We start from the raw sequence: 22,059 nt of genomic DNA, 5'->3' as shown, positions 1-22,059 counted from the left end.
TCAAGTTTTAATTGTAGATTTAGAACCATAAAGTTTTAGTTAACCAGTATGTTTTCGCAATTTTTTTTAAACCTTAAAATTTTCAGAAGAACGCGTTAGACGAATATTTCATGTCATACTGATGTCGCAACAACAAACTTTTTCGCAGTCAGTTTCGATATTTAGTTTTTTCAAATATATGACTAATTTCTGCGTGCATTTCTCAAAAGTCGTGATTTGAACTACGTTGTTTTTGAGCAGTGGTGATTCCCAACAAGCCGTTTTAGAAGTCAAGATGTGCACTAGTCTAGCATTAGGTCTAGGCTGCAAGCATGTTTCAAAATTCGTGAATTGAAGCGTCAGTATTTTTTAAGCCGTGGTCCTCATAATGTGATAGGATCAGATAGGCTAACTATGAACGGGGTTTGGTAAGGCTTTTTAAAAAGGGAAGTAGATTTTAAGTATAATAGTTGCTAGTATTACAGTCAAAGCCGGAAGACTCATAAATGCGTTTAGTTTTTGTGTAAATAGCTAACTGCAGAATGTTTGTAACTTTGAACTACATCTGAACTTCACTAGATTTTAAAGTGAAGGGTAAGTCCAAAAACAAGTTAGTTTAAACCGAGGAAATAACTTTGACCAGAGAAAATATTTCCACTAGTGTACACTATCTAGTAATTGAGTACCAGTAATAAGGAATTAGAAATCGACATGCTTGATGGTTGATGTTTGAACCAAGTAGCCTACAGTAAATAGTACATCGCGGCGTCATAATTTTCACCGCTTTTTTACAATTAGCGCCAAATTTTTGTTTCAAACGACATATTTTAGACATAATTTACTTAACCACTTCATTTTATTAAAAAATGTTTTCTCCACTATATTCACTGACAACTTTTCTGAGTTTAAAGCCAATTTGTTTTTACACTTGCTCGTTAATTTAAAATAAAAGGCAATGACTAATTAATAATTTTATAATACTTGGTACTTTGGCAGATTTCTTGCCGAAGCGAGTGGGTTAGACAAACTGAAATAATAACGTAATTGAATTCAAAGAATAATCATGCTATATAATAAACAACTACGTAGTAGTTGGCAAACCAACTTCAATACGGACTGGAATATAATCCGGATGTTTGTAGTCTATCATGCTTCCTTTGCCAAACAATTATATCGACAACGCTTTCACGCGTATATTTAACACTCATGATTGTGATGATCATACAAATTTAATAATATAAACACTTTTCACAGTAAAAATGCTTTCTGGGAGGTCCAAATGAATTCCCATATATGTGCACAACTGTACACGTAATTAGTTTGCACGCTCTAACATGCATCTACACGTGGGAGTCAGAAATACGTTACAAACAACATTAAAACAAACAACCATTAATTACAATAACAGGTTTTAATTAATTTGGCAACGTGTAAATTTTTAGCAAAGTTTTGCCTTTTATCTTATAATCGCGTCACGTTACTATTTGCAAACTAAAGTTATTGATTGTTTTGAAAAGGTTCCTGCACGTTGTGCATGTTTAAAATTGAAGACTGAAAAGCTAAAACGACGTCGGTGATAAAATTTACGAATTTTGAAAGCTGCTGGACAATTTCTATTTATGTTGTCACATAAATAATTTTTACAATTATAAATAATTATTTTTAAGAAGGTCAGAATTATTTCAAGTTTAAGCGATTTTCAAAATAAAAATGTGCCCCGCTAAACATTTTCCACCATAACTCTGTATTTATCATATTTGTAAACGAAGCAATGAAGGGAATTTTTCATTAGTATTAAAAAAATTTTTTGTGGTCAGGGTCATAGATAACGAAAGGAACTAGTGTGAAACTCGATTAAAATTTTTTCTGGTATTTTTATAACACGCTGATCTGCTTTTCGTCCGTGGATAAACCTTTCATTTTCTCTTTGAATTGTAAGAAAGGTATTTCCATCTTCTTTTTCGAAAGATGACGACCTTTTCTTGTCGTCTAGCGATAAAGTGATCAGTGTTAAAGTTGATCAAAAGTTTTACGCAGTCGAGATAATTTTTGTAGTATTTTTTCACCAATCACTGGATATTCAAGAAATACTTTAGAATAAGGGAGTAATTTAAACACTAAACAGCGATTATTTTCGAATTCAAAAGTTTCCTCAATTTACCCTGTAGGCAGTCACGTGATTGATCTGAAAATGAGTGGTTAAATCATTTACGTTTAGTGCAACCATTATATGCGTTAAAGTTTATAGAAATTTCTCGTATGTAAAAAAGTAAGAGATAAATTTATCGAAATATTTTTTTGTAATTTTATACAATTTTCAACTGCCAGAAGCAGAATTTCAATATTTGCTTGCTCATAAAATTATTCAAAAGGTCATAAATAAATATAGGCCTGCGGTTTTGCTGAGTTTGCTTTTGCAATCGGCTTAACATTACTTTTTTTAAATATTGTTGGTCAAGAAGCAGAAAATGTTTAATTGGGCTAAACTTTACAACAATCTTACAATTCTTTTCTTATCTATGATCATTAATTCTGGATAAAAACAAAGAGTGCGCACACGAGCAACAGAATGCAGTTGCATGCGAACATTTTGCAAGGGTTGTAAAATTAAGTAACGACATAGGCCTACATTCCTTGTTCGACCAAATACATAACAAGAGAACTTAAATTCTTTGAAAGCTTATCCTCTTCATTTGAAAATTCTTATTTCCTTTTACTTTAAAAGTACGCAGACGTCATCAAAGTCCAGTCATTTTCGTTTATCACCACTGACTTGGTTTGGTCAAACTTGAATATCCTGTTGACAAGTTCTGTAAAATTACAAATTACTGCCTTGCAGCAAACAAACGAACTTTGTTATGAAAGTGCGGGAAGAAATCTTATAAACATGGCTGACATTTTTATGATTTTTCTTGTGCATATAATTAACTTATATTTCTAGAAAAAACTGACCTTCAATAATATATTCAAACGATTGAGTTTTTGGGACGTCATTTCAGATTCTTTAGGTGTTACTAATAATAAAGCAAGCTTTTCTTTAAAAGATATACACGCACTGACGCATTACAAAAATGTATCAAGAAACAAGAAATTCTGCAATACTTTTTCTGCTGGGGCTGTTTAATTGTAACGGTAAGTAAACCTTCAGTTGATCAAAGATAGTAATACATATTGCTTTCATGCTCATCAAACTTTTTTCAAGTACAAAAAATAGCTAACACATGGCCAGCTTTTGTAAATGCATGATTTGATCACATTCTATACAATACCTGTACAATCTTGTTCTTAGCACAAAAGATGTTGATCACGACAAACAAAAGGTTTAACTGCTCAAACACGTTTGGTTACTGTTGAAGTCGATCGTAGTTATTACATTAACATTAATAAAAAAACTATGGCGAAACCAAAACAAATGACTAAATGGATTTCATTTTTTCTTTCAGTGATGGCTAGAGACTGTTTTCAATGTAGCTACATCGAAGGTTTGTCTTGAACGCAAAGAGATTGCAAAGAGCCTGCTTCAACTAGCGCATTGCTGAAAAACTCTCCTGCAGAACAAAATTATTGTCTAACAGTTACTTCGAGTATAAAGGCTTTAGTTTTATTGCAATGTTTTAAAGTGAAATGTAGCATTTTAAAATGCTGTGGCGTTTGGATATAATCAAATTAACCAAGTTTTATAATTGACACTTTAAAAAGCGGTTTTTGCATTTTCTCTAGCTGGAATTAATTAAATGTTTATACAGACGATTTAGCGTCGTTAAGCTCTTATTCAAACAAAGAAATTCTAACCGACATATTTGACGCAGATTGAAGTGTTTCAAATAGCATTGTTTTCACGGCGTAAAGTTTGAGTGTACTTGATGAAACATTTAATGACGTAGAATGTATGCGATACGTGGTTTTATGGTAGCAATGATTGGTTCTAGTATCTTTAATCAAATCGTAGTTTCAAACCAACATGTGGCGTAGTTAAGTATATCAAGTGGTTTTCTGTATGTGAATTCTTTGTGAGAAAAAGGCTTAGATTGGAATTATGTATACGTGATTGTGGGCTAACTGGCAAAAGCTGATTGGTCAATATTTTAGTATAAAAACAAATGTTGGATTTTAAATCGCTCTCTTCTCTTATTCTGAGAAATTCTCTTCTTTCGGAGTTAATCCTGTAAATTGAAGTAATTGCTAAGATATTGGGAATTGGAATCATGGTGTAAATATTCTAATTCGGACAAGTTATTCGGAAAATATAACAATTTGAACTTACGAAGTTGGTGTTGATTTAAGAAGCAGAATAGAGACAGTAAACGCAACGGAGTCAAAGACAATCATAGGAGTCAGACAATAAAACTGAAAGACTGGGTTTGGCTTAGGCCATCCCTAGACCATTACACCACCACCCAAATCCCACAATGCTATCTAGGCTGCACGTATGACTTATGTTAGTTCGGTATAATATCACAGACGGACCTGCTGGAAATACGGTAACTCGTGGCTGCTCATCCAATGCTGTACCGTACTGTTGCCTTACCATTTTTGGCGGAAGATCTTGCACTTCCACATGCGATGAATGTAAGTTACGTTGGCTATGTACCTCAAATTGATGCTGAATTAATGATAACGGTTGTTACGCCGATAGTAACGCAAACGACCTCAAACGTTTTCACAGTCAAAATACATTTTATTCTACTAGCCGGATGTAACAACAAAGTATTTGAACTTCACCAGCAAATGCAAACGGGACGAGGTAAGGCGCTGATACTCAGTATCGTTACGAAATGATCAAATTAACTGCAAAGACATCTTTTGCTGTAGGAATCAGTTTAAGATGTTATCAGTGTAACTATAGTTCTAAAAATGGACAAAATGACTGCTACGGACGTTCCATATCAAGCGACTACCTTCAAAACTGTCCGAATGCTAATGATAGATATTGCTTGACAACTATTACAAGTAAGAAAAAAAGCTAAATTAATTAAAATCTGTTTAACTTTAACCAACGTAGCACATACTTACGCTTAATCACAGATTTCCCTAAACCCAGTCTGTTCCTACAGATTCTCAAGACAGTGTGATAGGCAACACGATTACTCGCGGTTGTTCAACAACTACTGCAATAAACGGGTGTGGAGCCACAGCGGGAATAAGCAGTTGCCTTTCCACGTGCAGTGCAGGTTTCTAAGTTTGCAAATATGCAGTAACTATATCGAAAAAGGAATAGCGCAAGTAGGCTTGCTTTAATATTTAAAATAGTAATCATTTACTTGTGCTAATTGTCATAAATAGTCCTTATTCCTACGAAATTCTCTTGCAGATCTGATGAGTTATAACATTATTTGTGTTCTATTTCCTGTGTTTAACAACAAGCGCTGTTCTACATTTTGGCCGTGTTTAGTATAGACGACCCGGTTTTAATTACTTCCGAATTATGTGATTCGTACTAGAGCGCTTAACGCGTTAGTTCTGATATTGTGAGTCTGTAATTTACAGTTTACCGAATGTAGGTTTATTTTGTGCTGTGAAAACAGTAACCGTTTTCGTTGAGAATCAATAACAAATAATTACTCAAGACATTGACAGTTTGGTTCTGGTACTGTAATGCTAAACTGGCTATCAAGGGGTAATGAAATGCGCTGTCAGTGGAGTCAGATTAGCGAACAATCGATCAAGCAATAATTAATTAGCCACAGTTCACAACTCCAACAATACCTTTAGTTAGCAGACTTTACTAATGGCACAAACAACAATTAAACAATCAAAAATTAAGACAGAAATAACCATCTTTATTAATAGATGGATGCAATAGTCAGAACAGTGTTGACGTGGTTGATCCGGACCCAGAAGGTAAGATGAACCAGAAATGTTAATGATTTATTTGTTGTGCTGCTGACGTTGTGACGATTACGTCACGAATCACGAGTTGTTTTCCAAGATGTTTGAAATTTAATTTAGAATCCTATAATTCAGTTGTTTATCAGACTTGCGTTCTCCTTAATGACGTCAGATAATTTCCTCGCTTGAACTGGTGTGTTGCATATAAATACTGATGTAATGTTTTCAACCTTTCCTTTTTACGTGATCGATTTCACTGGTTACTACAGCGCTATGTAACATTCAGTAAGCTTTGCCCGAAGGTGAAAACCTTTGTGTTATAATAAATAAAATGGGAACTTTATAATTTAGTAATTTGTATAGACAGAATCAAGCAACTAACAGCATAGTCACGCAAATTTGAGAAATGAAAACTCATATCATCGAAGCAGAAGTAAAACAAGTCACCAACCATCAATCGTCCTCGCTCATATTCAAACAATTACCGCCAGCATATGCGGTCGTTATGACGGATATGTTCATTGTGTAATACTTCACACGAGTAGTGCACAAGCGAATTATTAAATGTCATAACGTAATCATTATATTATGCTCCTATGAATCTATCCTGAATCTAAATATCGTTTGCAAACCTGTTTAGCAAAACTGCACATAAATTTCAGACAAACCTCTTCGATGTTACCAGTGTTCATATTCTCGTCTAACCAGCAGCCATACTTCGTGCAAAGGACCTAATGTTGACGAGGCTTTTCTAAGTACATGTCCAAGCAACCAAAACTATTGCATAACTACGAAAACTTGTAAGTGTATGTCGATACTGATTATTAATTCTCTAAACAAGTATTTCACCATGAATAAAACGAAATTAATTAGTCAAATTTTTCTGCTTTTTATAAAATAGCCGGCGATGATGATTACATCAACGTGGTTAGAGGGTGTGCCAGCCAGGCGTCTCCTTCAAGTTGCGCAACCGTATCCGGGCTTCAAGTTTGTTATTCCAGCTGCCAAGCAGGTGACGTGATCATTGGTTTCAAATATTTTCACGAGCGTATTTGAAAATTGTGTTTTCACAGTGTTTTGTAGATTATAAAAATATTAATTCCTAATTGCATAATAGTGTAGGCTTATTCATTAACGTTTATCAGCTACCAGCATTTCATTCTGACACTTTCAACACTCTTGAAACCTGGGTTTCTGTTGCAGATGGCTGCAATGGCGGGGATCTTATCAAAAGCAAAATAAACTTTGTCACAATCATAGCAGTAATCACTGCAGCTATGGTTATAAGTCAAACAATATAGCAATGTTGAAAACGTTTTTCCTAAAATATTGTTCGGTTAAATACGTTTGATGATGAAATAAGTTCAAATATTCCAACTATTTCGTATTGGTTATGCAATAGCGGCATCATCTCCTTTGGTTTTACTTTGATTATACTGTACACATTACTAATAAATGAAAAGTAGTTATTAAAGAAAACAGCGTAAAATCTTAACGCTTTCATATTGTTTGAATTTTTTAAGTAAAGGAAAACCTTTTTTGAAATTCATAAGTGGCGTACACCGCCACCTGTATGTTATTTGGTTGTATATTTTAGGGTGTTTTTGTTCACGTTGTAATTATGATGTAATTGGACCGCGCCTTGATTGTGTGGACCGCGCCTTGATTGTGTGCGTCGCGCATTCACTAAAGATCGGACACATTAAACTGACTACATTCGTGGTAGCAGCATAGGCTACCTCTCGTAACTGACTCGATTAAAAGCCGCCCGAGAGTTGGGATGGAGACGCCCTTCTAAGGAATCAGATATATTAATTATATCAGCGTTAAGCCACTCACCCCGTATACCCAGTCAATTCGACATGAATTATCTGACGTTTTCTGATTGTGCCGGCATGACAAGTGCAATGAGGCTCCCTTCAATTCGAAACCTCACCTGCACTTCTTCAGTCGCTCAAGTTCTACAAGAACAAGTGTCAAAGTTGCAGGCACATGTTGAAATTTTAACCCAACCCTGTATTTGCATGCACACATCGCTTGATATCGGTCTACGTTGGGTTTTCATTTTTATCAACATTTTTGTTTACTGTTACTCATAAAATCTCCCACGCTTACAGTAGTTATTACATCATTGGCGATTCTGTATTTATCATTACGTTTCACGCTGTGGTTTGTATGAATTTTTCCCCAATTCATGTTTCTTGTAGGCTAGGTAGGCCTATAGGCTATTTTTGTATTTCGCATCAGTTCAATGTGCTTGCAGTTTGATCATCAACCATGCTACTGTTCGGTATTATAGGCCTATCTAAAGTTAGCTCTTGCAGTGTAGGCCTACTTAGCCTATGTGCGATGAATTATTTCCAGATTCCCTTTCCTCTGCAGTTTTACGTCGTATTCATTAGTCATATGTTGCATCATTGCTGTAAATGACGTACTTGAACAATCTTGCTAAGTTTCAGTACCAGCTTTCTCAGGCTCCGGTATATTTTCTCTGATAATTTTCACCAAATTTGTACTGAATGTATCGACGGCTTACCATTTTTAATCGATAATCGGTAATCAATTATTATTGATGTAACTTAGTACGTGTATATATAGTGGTACATATTGTCAGTATATTCATTCTTCATTCATTCAGATTCTTCTGTGATCAATTTTCGTGTTCATCCACCAACAGTATTTTTATTTGCAGTGTAATCAAGTCTATAGTTATCAAGACTTCTGCAAGCAATACTTATCAATAAAACCATTAAAAGAAAAGTATCAGGGTGCTACTGAGATCTGTCAGGAATGTCATCATAAGACGCATCCACGTCTCAATTGGAAGCTGACGCTGACGTTTCAATGTCATTGGAATTGACCTGCTAATTTCTACATCAGTAGGCCTAGCCCTAGATTTACCTGGTTGTGAAAATATATTAACGACTGGAGAATTTGTGACTTATCACATAGACAGTTTATTTACTTGCCCTGCTTATAAACGTTGTAATGGTTAGATTATCTAGATTCTAGACAATCGTAACCAGCAACCCAGTCCATTACACTCATGTTGTTAATCGAAATATTGAATCCAATGTATCGTGGATTTTATAACAACCATAAATCAATATTATCTAGAAATTTTACATTAGTATTATAGTATAATTGGGTGGGTTTAAAATTTCCATAGGTGTCATTATACAAAAATATCAATAGTACTGTATAGGGATGAGGCGATACGAACCCAAACTCGAATAGATTCAGCGAATATCGCCTTTATGGAAGATTCGGGCGAACACGAATACCAACAATGGCGAACCCGAATACAATATTACTTATAAATTTACTGACTTTTGTTAAAAATAATGATACAGTTTCCCGACAAAGCCAAATTAGAGTCAGCAGTACTTACAATGAAGGTCGTTTTCCTAACGATTTTGCTTTTTCAATCGTTTTTTAAACACTATTTTTCGAAAGAAAACGATTTGTTTATCGATTACGTCATTTTACAAGCAAGACTGGACAACTTTTGGATAAATTTTTATTGTTTGGTTCTAATACGAATAGATTCGGGATTCGTTCGTGTTGACCTTCATGATATTCGGGTTCGCACGAACCCGAATAATCGTCCTCGCGGCACATCCCTAGTACTGTATAACCGCAGCCGATTTCTACTGTATTTTCAAAACGTGCTTTCAAATTAGGGAAGTCCCCGAATAAGCAAGTGTTTGTTTTGTCATTTCAGGATTTCACTTCCCTGTTTTAGTTTCGCTTGTAGTTCTGCTTTTTGTATCAAATTTCAGTTCGGGTGTAAAGGTTATGTCTACGCCTACTGAGGTTTTTTGTCAGAGAATAAAGAAAGAGAGAGAGAGAGAGAGAGAGAGAGAGAGAGATAGAGAGATAGAGAGAGAGAGACGATATTGTTTTTCCAATATGTGATTTCACACTGCAAACCTTTCAGTTGTTTCTTTGTTACCTGTTGCTACCCGACTGGAAAGTATTGCAGTTTTTGACGAGTCATCTTGGGTGCAAAGAAGAAAAATGCAGTCGTATGTTTAGCTACCACACATCCTACTGCGGCCTTGTGGCTGATTAAAAGGAAACCTACGCTTCCAGATTTCAGCACTTCTGTATGCGGTTTACGCTAAAGCTTGTGAGTTTTTGTTTGGTGACAGCTCGGTAATGGCGATTATGACAATTCAGGCCTGTCATGTTAGAAACAGTATTAGTTCAATACAATATTGGAAAATAGTGATGCTGTACGATAATGAGACTGCAAAATAATTGCAGCCTAATCAACAAATACAAGGCCCTATACTGGTCCTGCTCGATAAATATGCATAATTGAAGTACAAAAACTGCTTTTTCAACTTATGAAAATTACACTATTCAAAGCGAGTTATCATCAAAAACATTGCTAATTTCTGACGTAGACATTTTTTGGTGCGCTTTCAATACCAGTATAATGGTACCATACAACAACCACTAGCCGGCAGCATGACTAAATTAAAGGTAACCTAAACCGTCATATGATAACGTTATTAAGTCATAAGTGGGATTACGTCCTCGAGTGAAAAGAAGAGCTACAACTGTTACTATAAACGAACAAAATGCTCTGGGGGATCAAACAAGGTGTCGAAATAGGCGAACTGTCAAAGTAGATATAGGCCAACTCGAATGTACGTAAAAGATAGGAATTTTGCCGGGACTAACTAAAAAGTGTCAATATATGCAAACTGTCGATACAGCTAAAATTGATACAGGTGAATTTTACTGTATCTACTAATTTTTACGGATGGAAAGATGAGCTTAGTAATATTGTGTATATTAAATCTAGCACCCGTATTTTATATTTTTGGTGTAAAACCTGTTTAACTGTTTTTTTGTTCATGTTAACTTGGACCTGGCGAAAACCAGCTTTTGAGATTGAGATTGTTTAGCAACCCAGTTGCAAGACTGTAGGACTCTTTTTTGTGGGTTGCACCAAAAAGTATTTGTCTACCCTTGCTTTAATCAATAGGCAGCTAATGTTGTTGAATCCTATGTATTCTACTCTAACATGTGTACTTTTTTCTAGGAAAATGATTATCTTTGTTTTGTTAATTGCTGACTCTTTGCTTGTGAAATTGTTTTCAACTCTTATTGCAGAGTAAAATTTTTTCAAGTAAGATGAGATAGATATTTAGTAGAAATGTATGTTTAGAGTGATGTTTCTCAACATAACCAGTCATCAGCAAACTTAGATTAATTATTAATGCCATAAAAAAAGTGAAACTACTGGCCATGTTTGTTTGCCAAACAAATGTTTGCATTTGTTAAATTTACTGCTTTGATTTAGCCTGGTGTAAAACCTTTCTTTTTATTATGGTATCTCATAAAAACAGTTGCAAATCTTACAAAAATATGTCTACAATGTCTAATTCAGCACTAAAGATCACAAGTTTGCTATATTATTTCTATGGTTTTTAAGGTATGCTTAATGCACTTGGTTATGGTCTCTATAGGTTTGTATAAAGAAAATACCCAATACCGAAGTAACAAGTTTTGCAAAAGTTAGGATTTATTTTCAAAGTTAAAAGAGTTAAACTTTATCACTCCATGAAACAACCACAAGTTTAAAATGTTTTCATCTTTAAACGCGTCTACCCAGGATAAAATTTAAAGGTTCCTGAACAAAGAGACACAGTTAGCTGGTTCAAAAGCTAATTATTAACAGATCACAAGATGCTAGTCAAATATTTTTTAGGACACTTTGTTCTATGAGTATGTGAATAAAATACGGATTCCATTTTATACCTTTCTTTTTCTGCATAATGTACGTACACTGGTGCTGAAAGTGAGGATGCAGAGATGCGATGAAACCTTAATTTTAGAGTGAAAAGTGCGGCACCTTTTTTTCAAAACGGAAGTAATGCCTAAACATAAAATGAACATGATCTCTTTTATTACCATATAGACATCTTTTTGTATTTTTCTCTTTTAAGAAAATTAAGGCGCACCACCCACATCACAAAGTAGGCACTTGATGTCGCACTTATAAAATCTATTAGTTTGGATGCATAACCTCAAAGTTTTATTGCAATTGCTTTGTTTTTTAAACAATGCCTCGGTAGGAATGAAGTTAATCTTTTTCCCCATAATGGCTTTCTTTGTCTATTGGTCAGCTATCTGTTCTCATAAACAAAGCCTTTTTTATTGTCTTTGCGGTCTGGACAAAACACAACCTTGACATAAGGTGACATTATTAGTTATAACTGGTAAAATCACTAATAAGTTTCAAACACAAGCATTGAACCAGCCAAAAATAACATTACACTAGATTGATTATGCCTTGAACATTGTTTAATAGACGGATGGATTAATTATACAGTTAAAATAGCATCAAGTGTAAATGTTTTCAGTTCAGTCTTACTGTCATAATAATTTTTTATTTCCTGCGTTGATCCTAGATTGAAACTGTTAGTTACAGAAATTACAGTTTATTTTCATGAAGTGAATAAAGGTAATATAAAAGATGCACAGCATGCAGGAGGAGGAGGAACGTTTAAACCTTCTCCTCCCACTCTTCAAATCTACTTTGAGTGGAGATGAAATCAACTCCCTTACAGAAAAATTGATAAAAGCAAGATTTGTCAACCAAGGTATGCTGACTGGTTTGATAGATTGTTTGTGTACATCAATTGAAACAAAGGAAGTTAAAACTTTTTATCAAGCTCTACTTTAAAAAATTAGTTTACACAATTAAATGTAATAAACTTAATTGTTTTTGGTTAAACTTCCTGTTACTAAATATGATACAAATGTTGTTCCACAAATGGTACAAAATTTTTTTTAGATGATCTTCAATTTATCATGAAAGCTGAAAATGATGACAAAGTCGCCTGTCTATTTGAAGCCATTCTGAAAACTCGGAAGCGTGGTGTTGAATTTAGTCTTCCCACATGTTTGGATTTAATTAGTAAGTCATTTTTAGCAGCAATTTATTAAGGAGAAACCCAGATTTTAGTGGGTTGCATGGCTAAAAAAATGGAGCAGACTGGTTATTTTGCATATAAGCTAGATTTAAGATAATCTAAAAGGACGTTTAAAACTTGACTTAACTAAAAAGATGTCGTTGGTTTGTCATAATTTATTTAACAGACCTTACTGTAAGAGCAGGCATGTTTATTTTAGTCCACTTAGCATTGCTTGTATAAGCATGATACAATTGATAAATTAAACATAAATTTTTCAGATCAGTCAAAGATAGCAAAAATTACTGAAAAATGCTTCGAAAATGATGAAAATGTTCTTTGGATTTTGCGATCATGGAATGACTTAATACCAATTCAAGCTACAATCCACGAAATTGCATGGATGTTGACTGATGTGTAAGTCAAAAATATCAGTGTAGTTAAGCTGTTTAAAATTTCAGTACATGATGTTGCGTACTGCTATTTAACTTTCTATTGGAGGCGCTTTCATCGTCTACAAGTATTGTCTTCTCTTACATTTCAGCAAAATGTAGCTAAAGTAAAGGCAGCTAAAGTAAACTTAGGTTAACTTATTTCCTGTTTATATTTAAAGAAAACTTTCTGATTCCAATCCGCTTCTCGACTTCATCTACTTTATGGCTTCAGCCGAGCCTGATTCTAAAATGATAATAACTGTTGTTGATATGCTGAAACAGAAAATGTCTACAACAACAGATTCCAGCTTGTTTTCAATGAATCTACTTCCAGAGGTTAAAAACATTTTGTTTCCATTTTATTATGCCTTGTGTTATTGTATAATATGGTAAAAACCACTTTATTTTTCTACTTAAATTTACTATAGAAATGACTTACTTTGTATGACTGTTTTAGTGGGATCCTGAATTTCTTTAAACAAAAATGTCAGTTTTTTTGTGACCACTTTGTACTTTGGATATGAGTAGGGTTAAAAAAAAATCGAAAATACTTAATCCGGCCGAGTTTGAGTATTTGTAATTGAGATTAAGCCAGGGAATTTGGACGCGGCACAAAATCACTTGACCTGGTGTGTTGAACGTAAACCTAAAAGCGTATATATGTCAGCAATAACACTTATTTAGTTCATTCATACATTATAAATCAATCCATCAGTATTTAGACATTAACCTTACACTTATGCAACAAAATCTCGATTAATTTAAAAACGGTAACATTGTTTAGTATTAAAATTATGACTTTATTTACATCATCGACAGCTTGTACATCTTCCTTTTGTCGTTTACACATGGATTCCTTACTGCATGCTTTGGACCAGATGGTTCTCAATGTAAACGTTTTAATTTTTGGCCGCGAAACAACCTGAAGTCTTCATAAAAAATTGGGAGTTCATTTTTATCTAGACATTACAGTGTGTTTTCTCCTTTTTAAACCCACCTCGGAACGCATACAAACACTTTTGACAGAAATTAATGTTTTTTACGAAACAAAGCTAAGCTCAGCGAAGCAAAATGCATGCGGGTCAACACCTTTGCTTTCTTCAGCTATAATTGAAACCTTTCTACTTTAACAACCTGCGTCTCCTATGTGGTTGAATTATTCCGGTGTAGTATTCCTGGGTTCCCTAGTCTGGAGTTGCCAAGATATTTATTGTAACTAAGTCTATCAAAGACTATAAAGCAAGTCATCCTTTTCATTGTTTATATTAAACAGCCCACTTGTGTTCTATTAGCCTCAATTCGCTGTTACCCGTGATACCATGATTATCTTGACTTTTTTGCACGCATAATATTTCCTGCATTTTGCGTGTATGTGCCATGTTAGAAATTGCATTAATGCCATTTATTTTTTTATTTATTCATTTATTCCACAATCAATTATTTTTATGAGGTGGTTATGCTGATTGAGCTTAAGTTTTTTAACTGAAAGTTGCAGCTGAGTTGCAAATGACACATGCTTTTTTGTCATTTTGTAGCTAATAATTGTGTCAAGCCAAGTTTGTTTGTAGTGAATGCTGTTTTATAACCATTGGATATAGCAACAACAATAATTCTGACTCAAGGTGTTTACAGGAAGCAGCATTTATTGCCTTAATTTTATTTTTTATTGTTATCATAAATTTTTAGTGTGTAGATAGTTAACTAATTTTAGAAATATGTTCCTCAACACGTAAGTAGTATCATGTCTTTGCCCTTAAGTGTGGATTATGCTTCATTTTATTCATTATATGTATCGGTATGTCATCTTGAAGTATCTGCCTGGAAATTTCATCTCTGAAAATTGTTTCGAATTTTATCTCACTTTGCACATGTTTTAAAGCTTAATCAAAAATCACCAAGTATGCATTTATTCAATTGGGAACTTTTACAAGATGTACTCAATGTATGCACCATTGACATTCATTCAACCTGAGTGCATAGTTTTCAATAACCTGCTTGCAAGCAAAATTTTTTAGGTATTGTCCTGAAAAATTTGATGGTTAAAGTCTATAGATTAGTAAGTTGTTTTGACTTGTCAACACATAAATTGTCTTTTGCCTTTCGTACAGCAAAAAAACGGAACGTTTAAAAAATGATCTGCCCCAAGGTTTGTCTGTTCTTCAAGAAATGGCTCCAAATTTTGCTTGTCAATAGTTCCAGTGTTGCATTTGCAAAGTGAACACAATCCTTCCATGACGCTTAACAGATAAACAAAACTTGCAAACGATGGCCTGTAATTTTCCTTGTTTTTTGTTTTTGAAACACAAAGGTCCACTTGTAGTTTCTGAACACCAAGCTGTTTTGTTTAAACTATGTTTTGGTTGTGTCAAAACTTCTTCGGTAAGTTCAGTTCACCCAAATATGCAGCTGAAATTGATATAGTTGATATTACCTATTGAGTTGATAAAGTGAAACTACACCAACTTTTCTCTTTGTTTTATTGTAAGTGGCATACTTGATGGATAGCCCTCTAATTTTATCACTCCGAATGAATTCTTAGTGAATGTATATTTACAATTTCTAAAATAGTAAAGGAGTTTTGATTAAGAAGTGTACGTTGAGAGTCAATTAGTTATCGCTTTTTTTGGGGACACACTGTCTAATTGTCCATGTACATGTATGAACGTATAAACATCTTTGATAAATTCTTTTTTAACCAGACAATGTAGTTAGTTGTAAAGTTTCAAAACTATGTGAAATTCAATGAGCAGATCCTTCCTACTTTAATGTCACAGAAGTATCTTGAAAGCTTTAGTGTTTGTATCTGTAGGATGGAATCTTATCTGTATCTGTCTACTATCTGTAAGATGTAATAATCTGTTGTCATATAGCTGCCATTAAAACTTTATCTAGTTGATTTCAGTAGGTCAAAACGGCAATGTAGGAAGGAAAAAAATTCCATTTTAATAAACAAAATTCGAAGGGAATTAAATCAAATCAGTAAACAGTAGAATCTATGCATTGAAAGATGTGGTGTGTGAGGCATTTTTTTGTTCTACCTTGTCTTTTTTTAACCCTGGTCATTAGCATAGTATCCATACGTTTCCGTCACACTAGAGTCATTGCCTTGCCTTAATCTTTTATATTATTTTTTATAGGTTGAAGCAATATCAACAGATACAGTAAATGGAGAGTATGCAGCTGATGTTGAAGGGAAACTGTTTCCTTTAATTCCTTTACTTCAAAGGCAATTAACATCTGATGAAATAGTAGCGATTGCCACTCAGATGCATACCTGTCAGCATCTTTCTGATCGTAAGAAAGCTTTAGTTAATACTACTAAGTTCTGGTGTTTATTTTACGAAGTTTTAAATGCATGCACAATTGTACATTAAACAAACACCACTTATGTTTTGCATATGGTATTTGTTTTTCTTTTCTGTACATTTTTTTGAGTTAATGTAGTTACATAATTTGACTATTTGACTAAATATGCATGTTTGCATTTAGCAGATAAAAGGTCAAACAGATAAAACCGTAAACATTTGGTGTGTTATCCATTTGAATAATAATGTTTATCATTTTCAGCCCTTAATTGAACATTTTCTTAGCCTACTAATTAATAGGAATGTCCCAAATAAAAAAATTAAAATTTGTAGACTACGAATAGTAGATTTTGAGATTTCAGTGAATCAAATTCGAACTTGCTAGCTTGGCTTATTTCATGTAAAGTAGTATATTACAAGTCAAGGGAATCAAGCTGTTGCATCATTGCAGAATGATATAAGTCGACTTTTTTTTGCATATATATAACATTGCAAAAACGTTCTCAAACACTTTACCATCCTTGTATTAAATCAAACATATGGAGACTGAAATGTTTGCTTTTGTTTTATTACTCTTTACAAAAAACATTTGTCCTGAACCTGTCCGCAAGATTCGTATTCATGAAAAAACAAAAATGAATTACATTTGCATATAATTTTGTTTGATTTGGCGTATACCTGCTAGTTAATTACTTGAAACAGCGACTGGAAATTAAAACTTTTATTAGTAAAATCTTGTGTATCTTAGAACTTTTAAAATACAATTTTTAAGAAACCACCCACTATTTATATAAAGAACTTGTATATTATTTGTAGAATTACTTTAAAACAAACTTGTAATTTATTGAAAAAGCTTAACCCTCCGTATTAGTTTTACGTGTTAATAAATGTTCTCAACAGAACTTTTAGCTTTCACACCAGAAATATTAGACAAGCGATAACATTGCAAAGGCTAAACATTTTTAGCTAATCTTGACATATTTGGATAGTTGAGAAAGTTTGGTATTAAATTAGTTTGGTAAATATATCGGATAAAACTATTAAAATGATCCTATTTCCAAGATTAATATTCCTATTATTTAGTTTGATTTATTCTGGAATTGAGTTTAAGATGGAGACGAGAATCGTTTGGCCTAAGTTTAAGAAACGTTTCATGTGGAAATCAGCCTTTGAGCTATATAATTTCTAATAAATCTATTTCATAATCTATACTATAATAAATTTCTATGATGACAGATGGATTATTAAAAGTTTCTTCTGCCAATACAACTGGTTGCAATGAAAATTTGGCTCATGTATTTGCCGACTTCTTGAAAGATGATGCAAAAGCAAAATGGCAGAAAGACTTTTTAGCAGCAGTTAAAGTCTCAGGTTTGTTTGCTTAATATATCACCACGATAAAAGTTAGTATGCTTTTTGTTATGTTGCTTTTTGTTGTATTACATTTATTTATATATACCGATCTTGGTTATATATATTGATTTTTTATGGTAACTTTGTCTTTCATTTATATATTTTATTAGTTATATCTAGCTTTCTGGATAGATAGACATAGAACTTTCACAGTAGCTGTAACTTGCAAACAGAAGTCGATATAAAATCTGACCTGACATAGAAATACTTTCTGAATATTGATTTAACTAAATTTTTGTTTTATTTACAGTATCTAACAGCATTTTTGACATAATCGCTGGTTACTTTGTTACATCCAACGAACACCTTCTGTGGATCTTAAAAAGTTGGGACACCTTGCACAATAACCTTGACATTGTGAAGATGGCTGCTGGACATCAGCGGGTTTTACCAATGATGTAAGTGGTTTCATTATTATGTAGCAAATATGGTGAGCATTACTTTTTTATGGTTTTTGGTTCAAAATGATTTTATTTTGAAATGTATGTAGCAGAGTTTGAGTAACTGCGTAACGATTCGGGTTTCATTGCTTGTTTATCTGATATTTTAGTGATTCTAACGAATCAGATATTCTTGTATCAATCGTTCATGGAGCCATAGTGTCAGATAAAAGTAAGATATTAGAAGATTGGGTGCAATCCATACAGACTGCTTTAAGTAAACGTGAGAGATCAAACGCTTCTGAGGCCGAAAATGCTTCCGGTGAACCTTCTTTATTGAAACACCAGGCAATAACTCGTGAATATGTAAGTTATTTAGATACTAAGTATTTTTTAAACGCTTGTTTTGTTCTTGAAGATTTCAGTAAACACATAGTAATTTTTATAAAATAGAATAAATTTGCTAAAGCATTTTAAATAGTATGATAATGCTAAAAATTGCCAAGAGCATATAACTTTTTAAGTTACTTTTTTGTCTTTAAGTTATCTGCTGGAACGTTTTTAAGAATTTTGTTTTCGATTAAGCTTGAGTTGTGAGTTTGTACATGTTATGTAAAAAAATAAAGATGTTTACACAAATGTAATAAAGGAAATACGCTGCATTGAAGTTGACTTTTTTGATTAGCTTTGTTGTTAAATACTGTCTTGTATTCATTTACGTCCATTGATTTTTGTTCATATTTCATGGTTACATCTTAATTCATGAAATATGTTTCTTTAACAAGGTTGGTGAAGCTTATGCTGAAAACGCCAAGAAAGAAATGGATAGTGTGTTTGTTGGGGATACGAAAAGCACTGACAATCAGGTCACTCTCTATTTGCTAAGAAATACTACAGTAATATCTGTAATTCAATAAAAACTCCTGTTTTACTTTTTGTTTTTATTTTTTTATTGTAAACTTTTGGTGTAAACCATTGCAACTTTATTGATATCAAGTAACAGCCTAACTTAATAAAAAAACTTGATGTTTATGATAGAGTTCGATGTCGGGAAATACCAGCCTGCCACTACCATCACCAAGAAAGTCTCAAGAGAATGTATGCAGATTTTTTGTTACTTAGAGATTAGTAACTAATAACTATAGATTAAATTTATTCACAAATGGTTGTTAAGTTTAAATTAGTAGTTAGTGATAAATTTATTGCTTACTAGCATTGTAGTATTTTATTATCCTGCTTTCATTGTATTAGGAGCTTGTAGACGACATGCTCAGTACTACAAAGGAAGATAGGCCAGTTCCACATCCTCGACGAAGCCCACACCAACAGGTGAAGTTCACTTAAAAAGTTTTTTAACTTGCGGCAAACTGCTCGGAATTATTTTTAGAACATTTTTCAATTTCAATTGGGTAGTAAGTGTGTATAAACTATTTAAATAATTTTTACTTTCTTTTCAACTGCATTTCCATGCTCACAACAAGTAAGCTGCATCTGCATTTTTACATTTGTGGATTTTTATGCAAACAGAGCGATCTTTCCAACACTTCGCATGAAAAAGCAATACCAGTCAAGTGCCCTCAAGCTGACTATTTACAAGAACCCAGCAAAACCCATTCGTTTGACACAACACTCCATGATGATGAAGTAAAACACAAAAATGCTGTTATTTGTATTTAATTCATTTTCCTTCACTGTCCATAGATACTTAAATAACTTAAAGGCCATAACAAGTAGCAAATAAAAATATACAGAAATGTAAAAAAATAAATCATAGAAGTGTTGTTAAGTCCAGAAAAAGTAAGAATAATTCTGGAAAAGAAAACTAGCTGTATTTATGCGTAGATTTTATGCCACAATGATTCCGATTCCTTTCACGAGCTTTCACATGTCTCACAATATTTTTTACTAAATTGGTAAAATGAGGCTAGTGTAAAGCATTTGTTACAACTTTATATCTTTTATTTACTGTTGGAACATTTTCTAGGGTCGTACCAGAAAAAGTATTGCATCACTTGGTACTTTTCCAAGTCAGGCAGAACAACACCTTAAAGTATCACCTGGACAGCGGCGTCATTCATTTGATGTTCTACCAACTCAATCAAAACCACCACAAATCAGCCATAGTTCACAATTTCAACAAATTGAGAACTCAGCAGTTGCAAACCAGGGGAAAATATTCCAAAATCAAGGCATGCCATTGTTAACCCCACATAAGCAGCAGCCACAGCAAAATGAGCCAGTTGAACCACATTTAGATTATGCAAAACAACAAACCGTTCTAGATCCAATCTTGCCAGACATGCCATCAAAAAAAAATATACCAGCAGTCTATGGATCGAAGCGATCACAGCAGCAGCACCTTACCCATGCTCCAGGTCCTCAGCACATGCAGCGTTCAGAACTTTATACTCAGGTTTGTCAAAGTCTGAGTGATTTTGCCCGTAAATTACACAGACATTATTCAGAGGATGCACACATCTGAGTATGTTGAAAAACTGTGGTAATTCTTGTACTGTAATTGTATATTTCCTGTTTTTATATTTCATAAATGTTAGTTTGATATCAATGAATATTCTATGTTTTCCCAAAATGACAGGTTGGTCAGTCTGTGGATGTTTTAAATAGTTCACAAGGTGAAGTACAACGACGTCAGACTGCTGGTGGTTTTTCCACTATGCCAGGTTCACCTCAACTCTCTGAGAATAAATCAAAAGTGAGATGTTTTACCTAACATGGGGAGATAATATTTAACTGTAGAATAGATTGTAAATAAAATGTAATATCAACTTTTATTCAAAATATCTTGGAATTGAATTCATAAAAATTTACTTCTAATAATTTATTATTTAATTTGATTTCTAATTGAAGTTAATTTACAATGCTGTCTGAAAAGACCTCGTTGTCTAAATAATTCATTCGTAGTAAAATAAATAAATTAATGCACAATTAAAAAACAAATTTTTAAGTATGAAAAAATTGCTTATTAAAAAACTAATGCAAAAAGGCACATAATTAAATTATTTCCTGAAAAAAAGAAAAAGTGACTAGTTTCGGTCTCTTTTCAAAAACATAATATAACAGAACGTGTAATGTGGCTGTTTTTGTAAGAGGCTGCAAGAGCTTCTTGTAAGAGACTGTTCTTGTTCGGTAAAACCCTGCCCCATTTAGAAACAAGATTAACATACGCAGTTAAACAAACTTACAATAAATATGCTATAAAAGAACACATAATAGAATCCATTTGTCTTAAACATAAAAGAATAGTTGATTGCTCTGAAATATTAAAGTTTTGTAAAAACGATTATGAAAGCAAAATAATGAAAATAACGGTAGTTGATCCCAGTCCCTTAATAAACAAAGCTTTGAAAATGGCTTATCATGGGTTTTTCTTATTGAAAATCTATAATTAATTTGTCTGGTTATGTTGTCCTAACTTACATACTGCCTGCTTTTTATCATCATCTATTGTGCCTTTGCCAATTCCATTATACCATTTGAAGAATTTTAAACCTACTGTATTGATATAATCGTCTTCACTTTTGATTGTTTTTTTCTTTTGTATGTATATATCACATTTATAATCGTTTCACGATCTGTTCCATAATTATTCTGAAACGGGTACATTGTCAGTACAATACCAGGTAACATTTTTTCTGCAAATGAATGATTTATGAGCCTTTCTGCATTAGTTGTGTTATTAGCAACTACTCTGTACTTAAATTCAACTTCTTTCTACCTAAAAATTAGATTATTGAATTTTTAGATAAGATTTAAATTGGATTTATTT

General features: G+C 33.2%; 2 protein-coding genes across 2 annotated transcripts in view; both read left to right on the top strand.

The window, feature by feature from the left end:
- The first annotated feature begins 4,140 nt into the window (after positions 1-4,140).
- Positions 4,141-8,579, top strand: LOC143463551 (uncharacterized). The gene is made up of 7 exons (XM_076962073.1): positions 4,141-4,548; positions 4,670-4,723; positions 4,792-4,929; positions 5,034-5,820; positions 6,471-6,608; positions 6,710-6,820; positions 7,012-8,579. The coding sequence occupies exons 1-4, from the start codon at positions 4,416-4,418 to the stop codon at positions 5,156-5,158; spliced, it is 450 nt and encodes a 149-aa protein (XP_076818188.1). The 5' UTR covers positions 4,141-4,415; the 3' UTR covers positions 5,159-5,820; positions 6,471-6,608; positions 6,710-6,820; positions 7,012-8,579.
- A 3,686-nt stretch (positions 8,580-12,265) lies between these two features.
- LOC143463547 (E3 ubiquitin-protein ligase rnf213-alpha-like) overlaps positions 12,266-22,059 on the top strand; it is a 46,006-nt gene continuing 36,212 nt past the window's right edge. The window contains exons 1-14 of the mRNA XM_076962065.1: positions 12,266-12,428; positions 12,623-12,745; positions 13,022-13,157; positions 13,354-13,510; positions 16,312-16,468; positions 17,716-17,850; positions 18,143-18,290; positions 18,443-18,638; positions 19,058-19,138; positions 19,311-19,370; positions 19,524-19,601; positions 19,800-19,916; positions 20,257-20,685; positions 20,869-20,985. Coding sequence (XP_076818180.1) covers positions 12,302-12,428; positions 12,623-12,745; positions 13,022-13,157; positions 13,354-13,510; positions 16,312-16,468; positions 17,716-17,850; positions 18,143-18,290; positions 18,443-18,638; positions 19,058-19,138; positions 19,311-19,370; positions 19,524-19,601; positions 19,800-19,916; positions 20,257-20,685; positions 20,869-20,985 — 2,061 coding nt within the window. The 5' untranslated portion in view covers positions 12,266-12,301. The remainder of the gene's footprint in view (positions 12,429-12,622; positions 12,746-13,021; positions 13,158-13,353; positions 13,511-16,311; positions 16,469-17,715; positions 17,851-18,142; positions 18,291-18,442; positions 18,639-19,057; positions 19,139-19,310; positions 19,371-19,523; positions 19,602-19,799; positions 19,917-20,256; positions 20,686-20,868; positions 20,986-22,059) is intronic.

The sequence above is a fragment of the Clavelina lepadiformis genome, chromosome 6, assembly GCF_947623445.1.
Source record: "Clavelina lepadiformis chromosome 6, kaClaLepa1.1, whole genome shotgun sequence".
Classification (NCBI taxonomy): domain Eukaryota; kingdom Metazoa; phylum Chordata; class Ascidiacea; order Aplousobranchia; family Clavelinidae; genus Clavelina; species Clavelina lepadiformis.
Note: the sequence above shows the minus strand (reverse complement) of the source record. Positions and strands in the feature narration are given on the sequence as shown.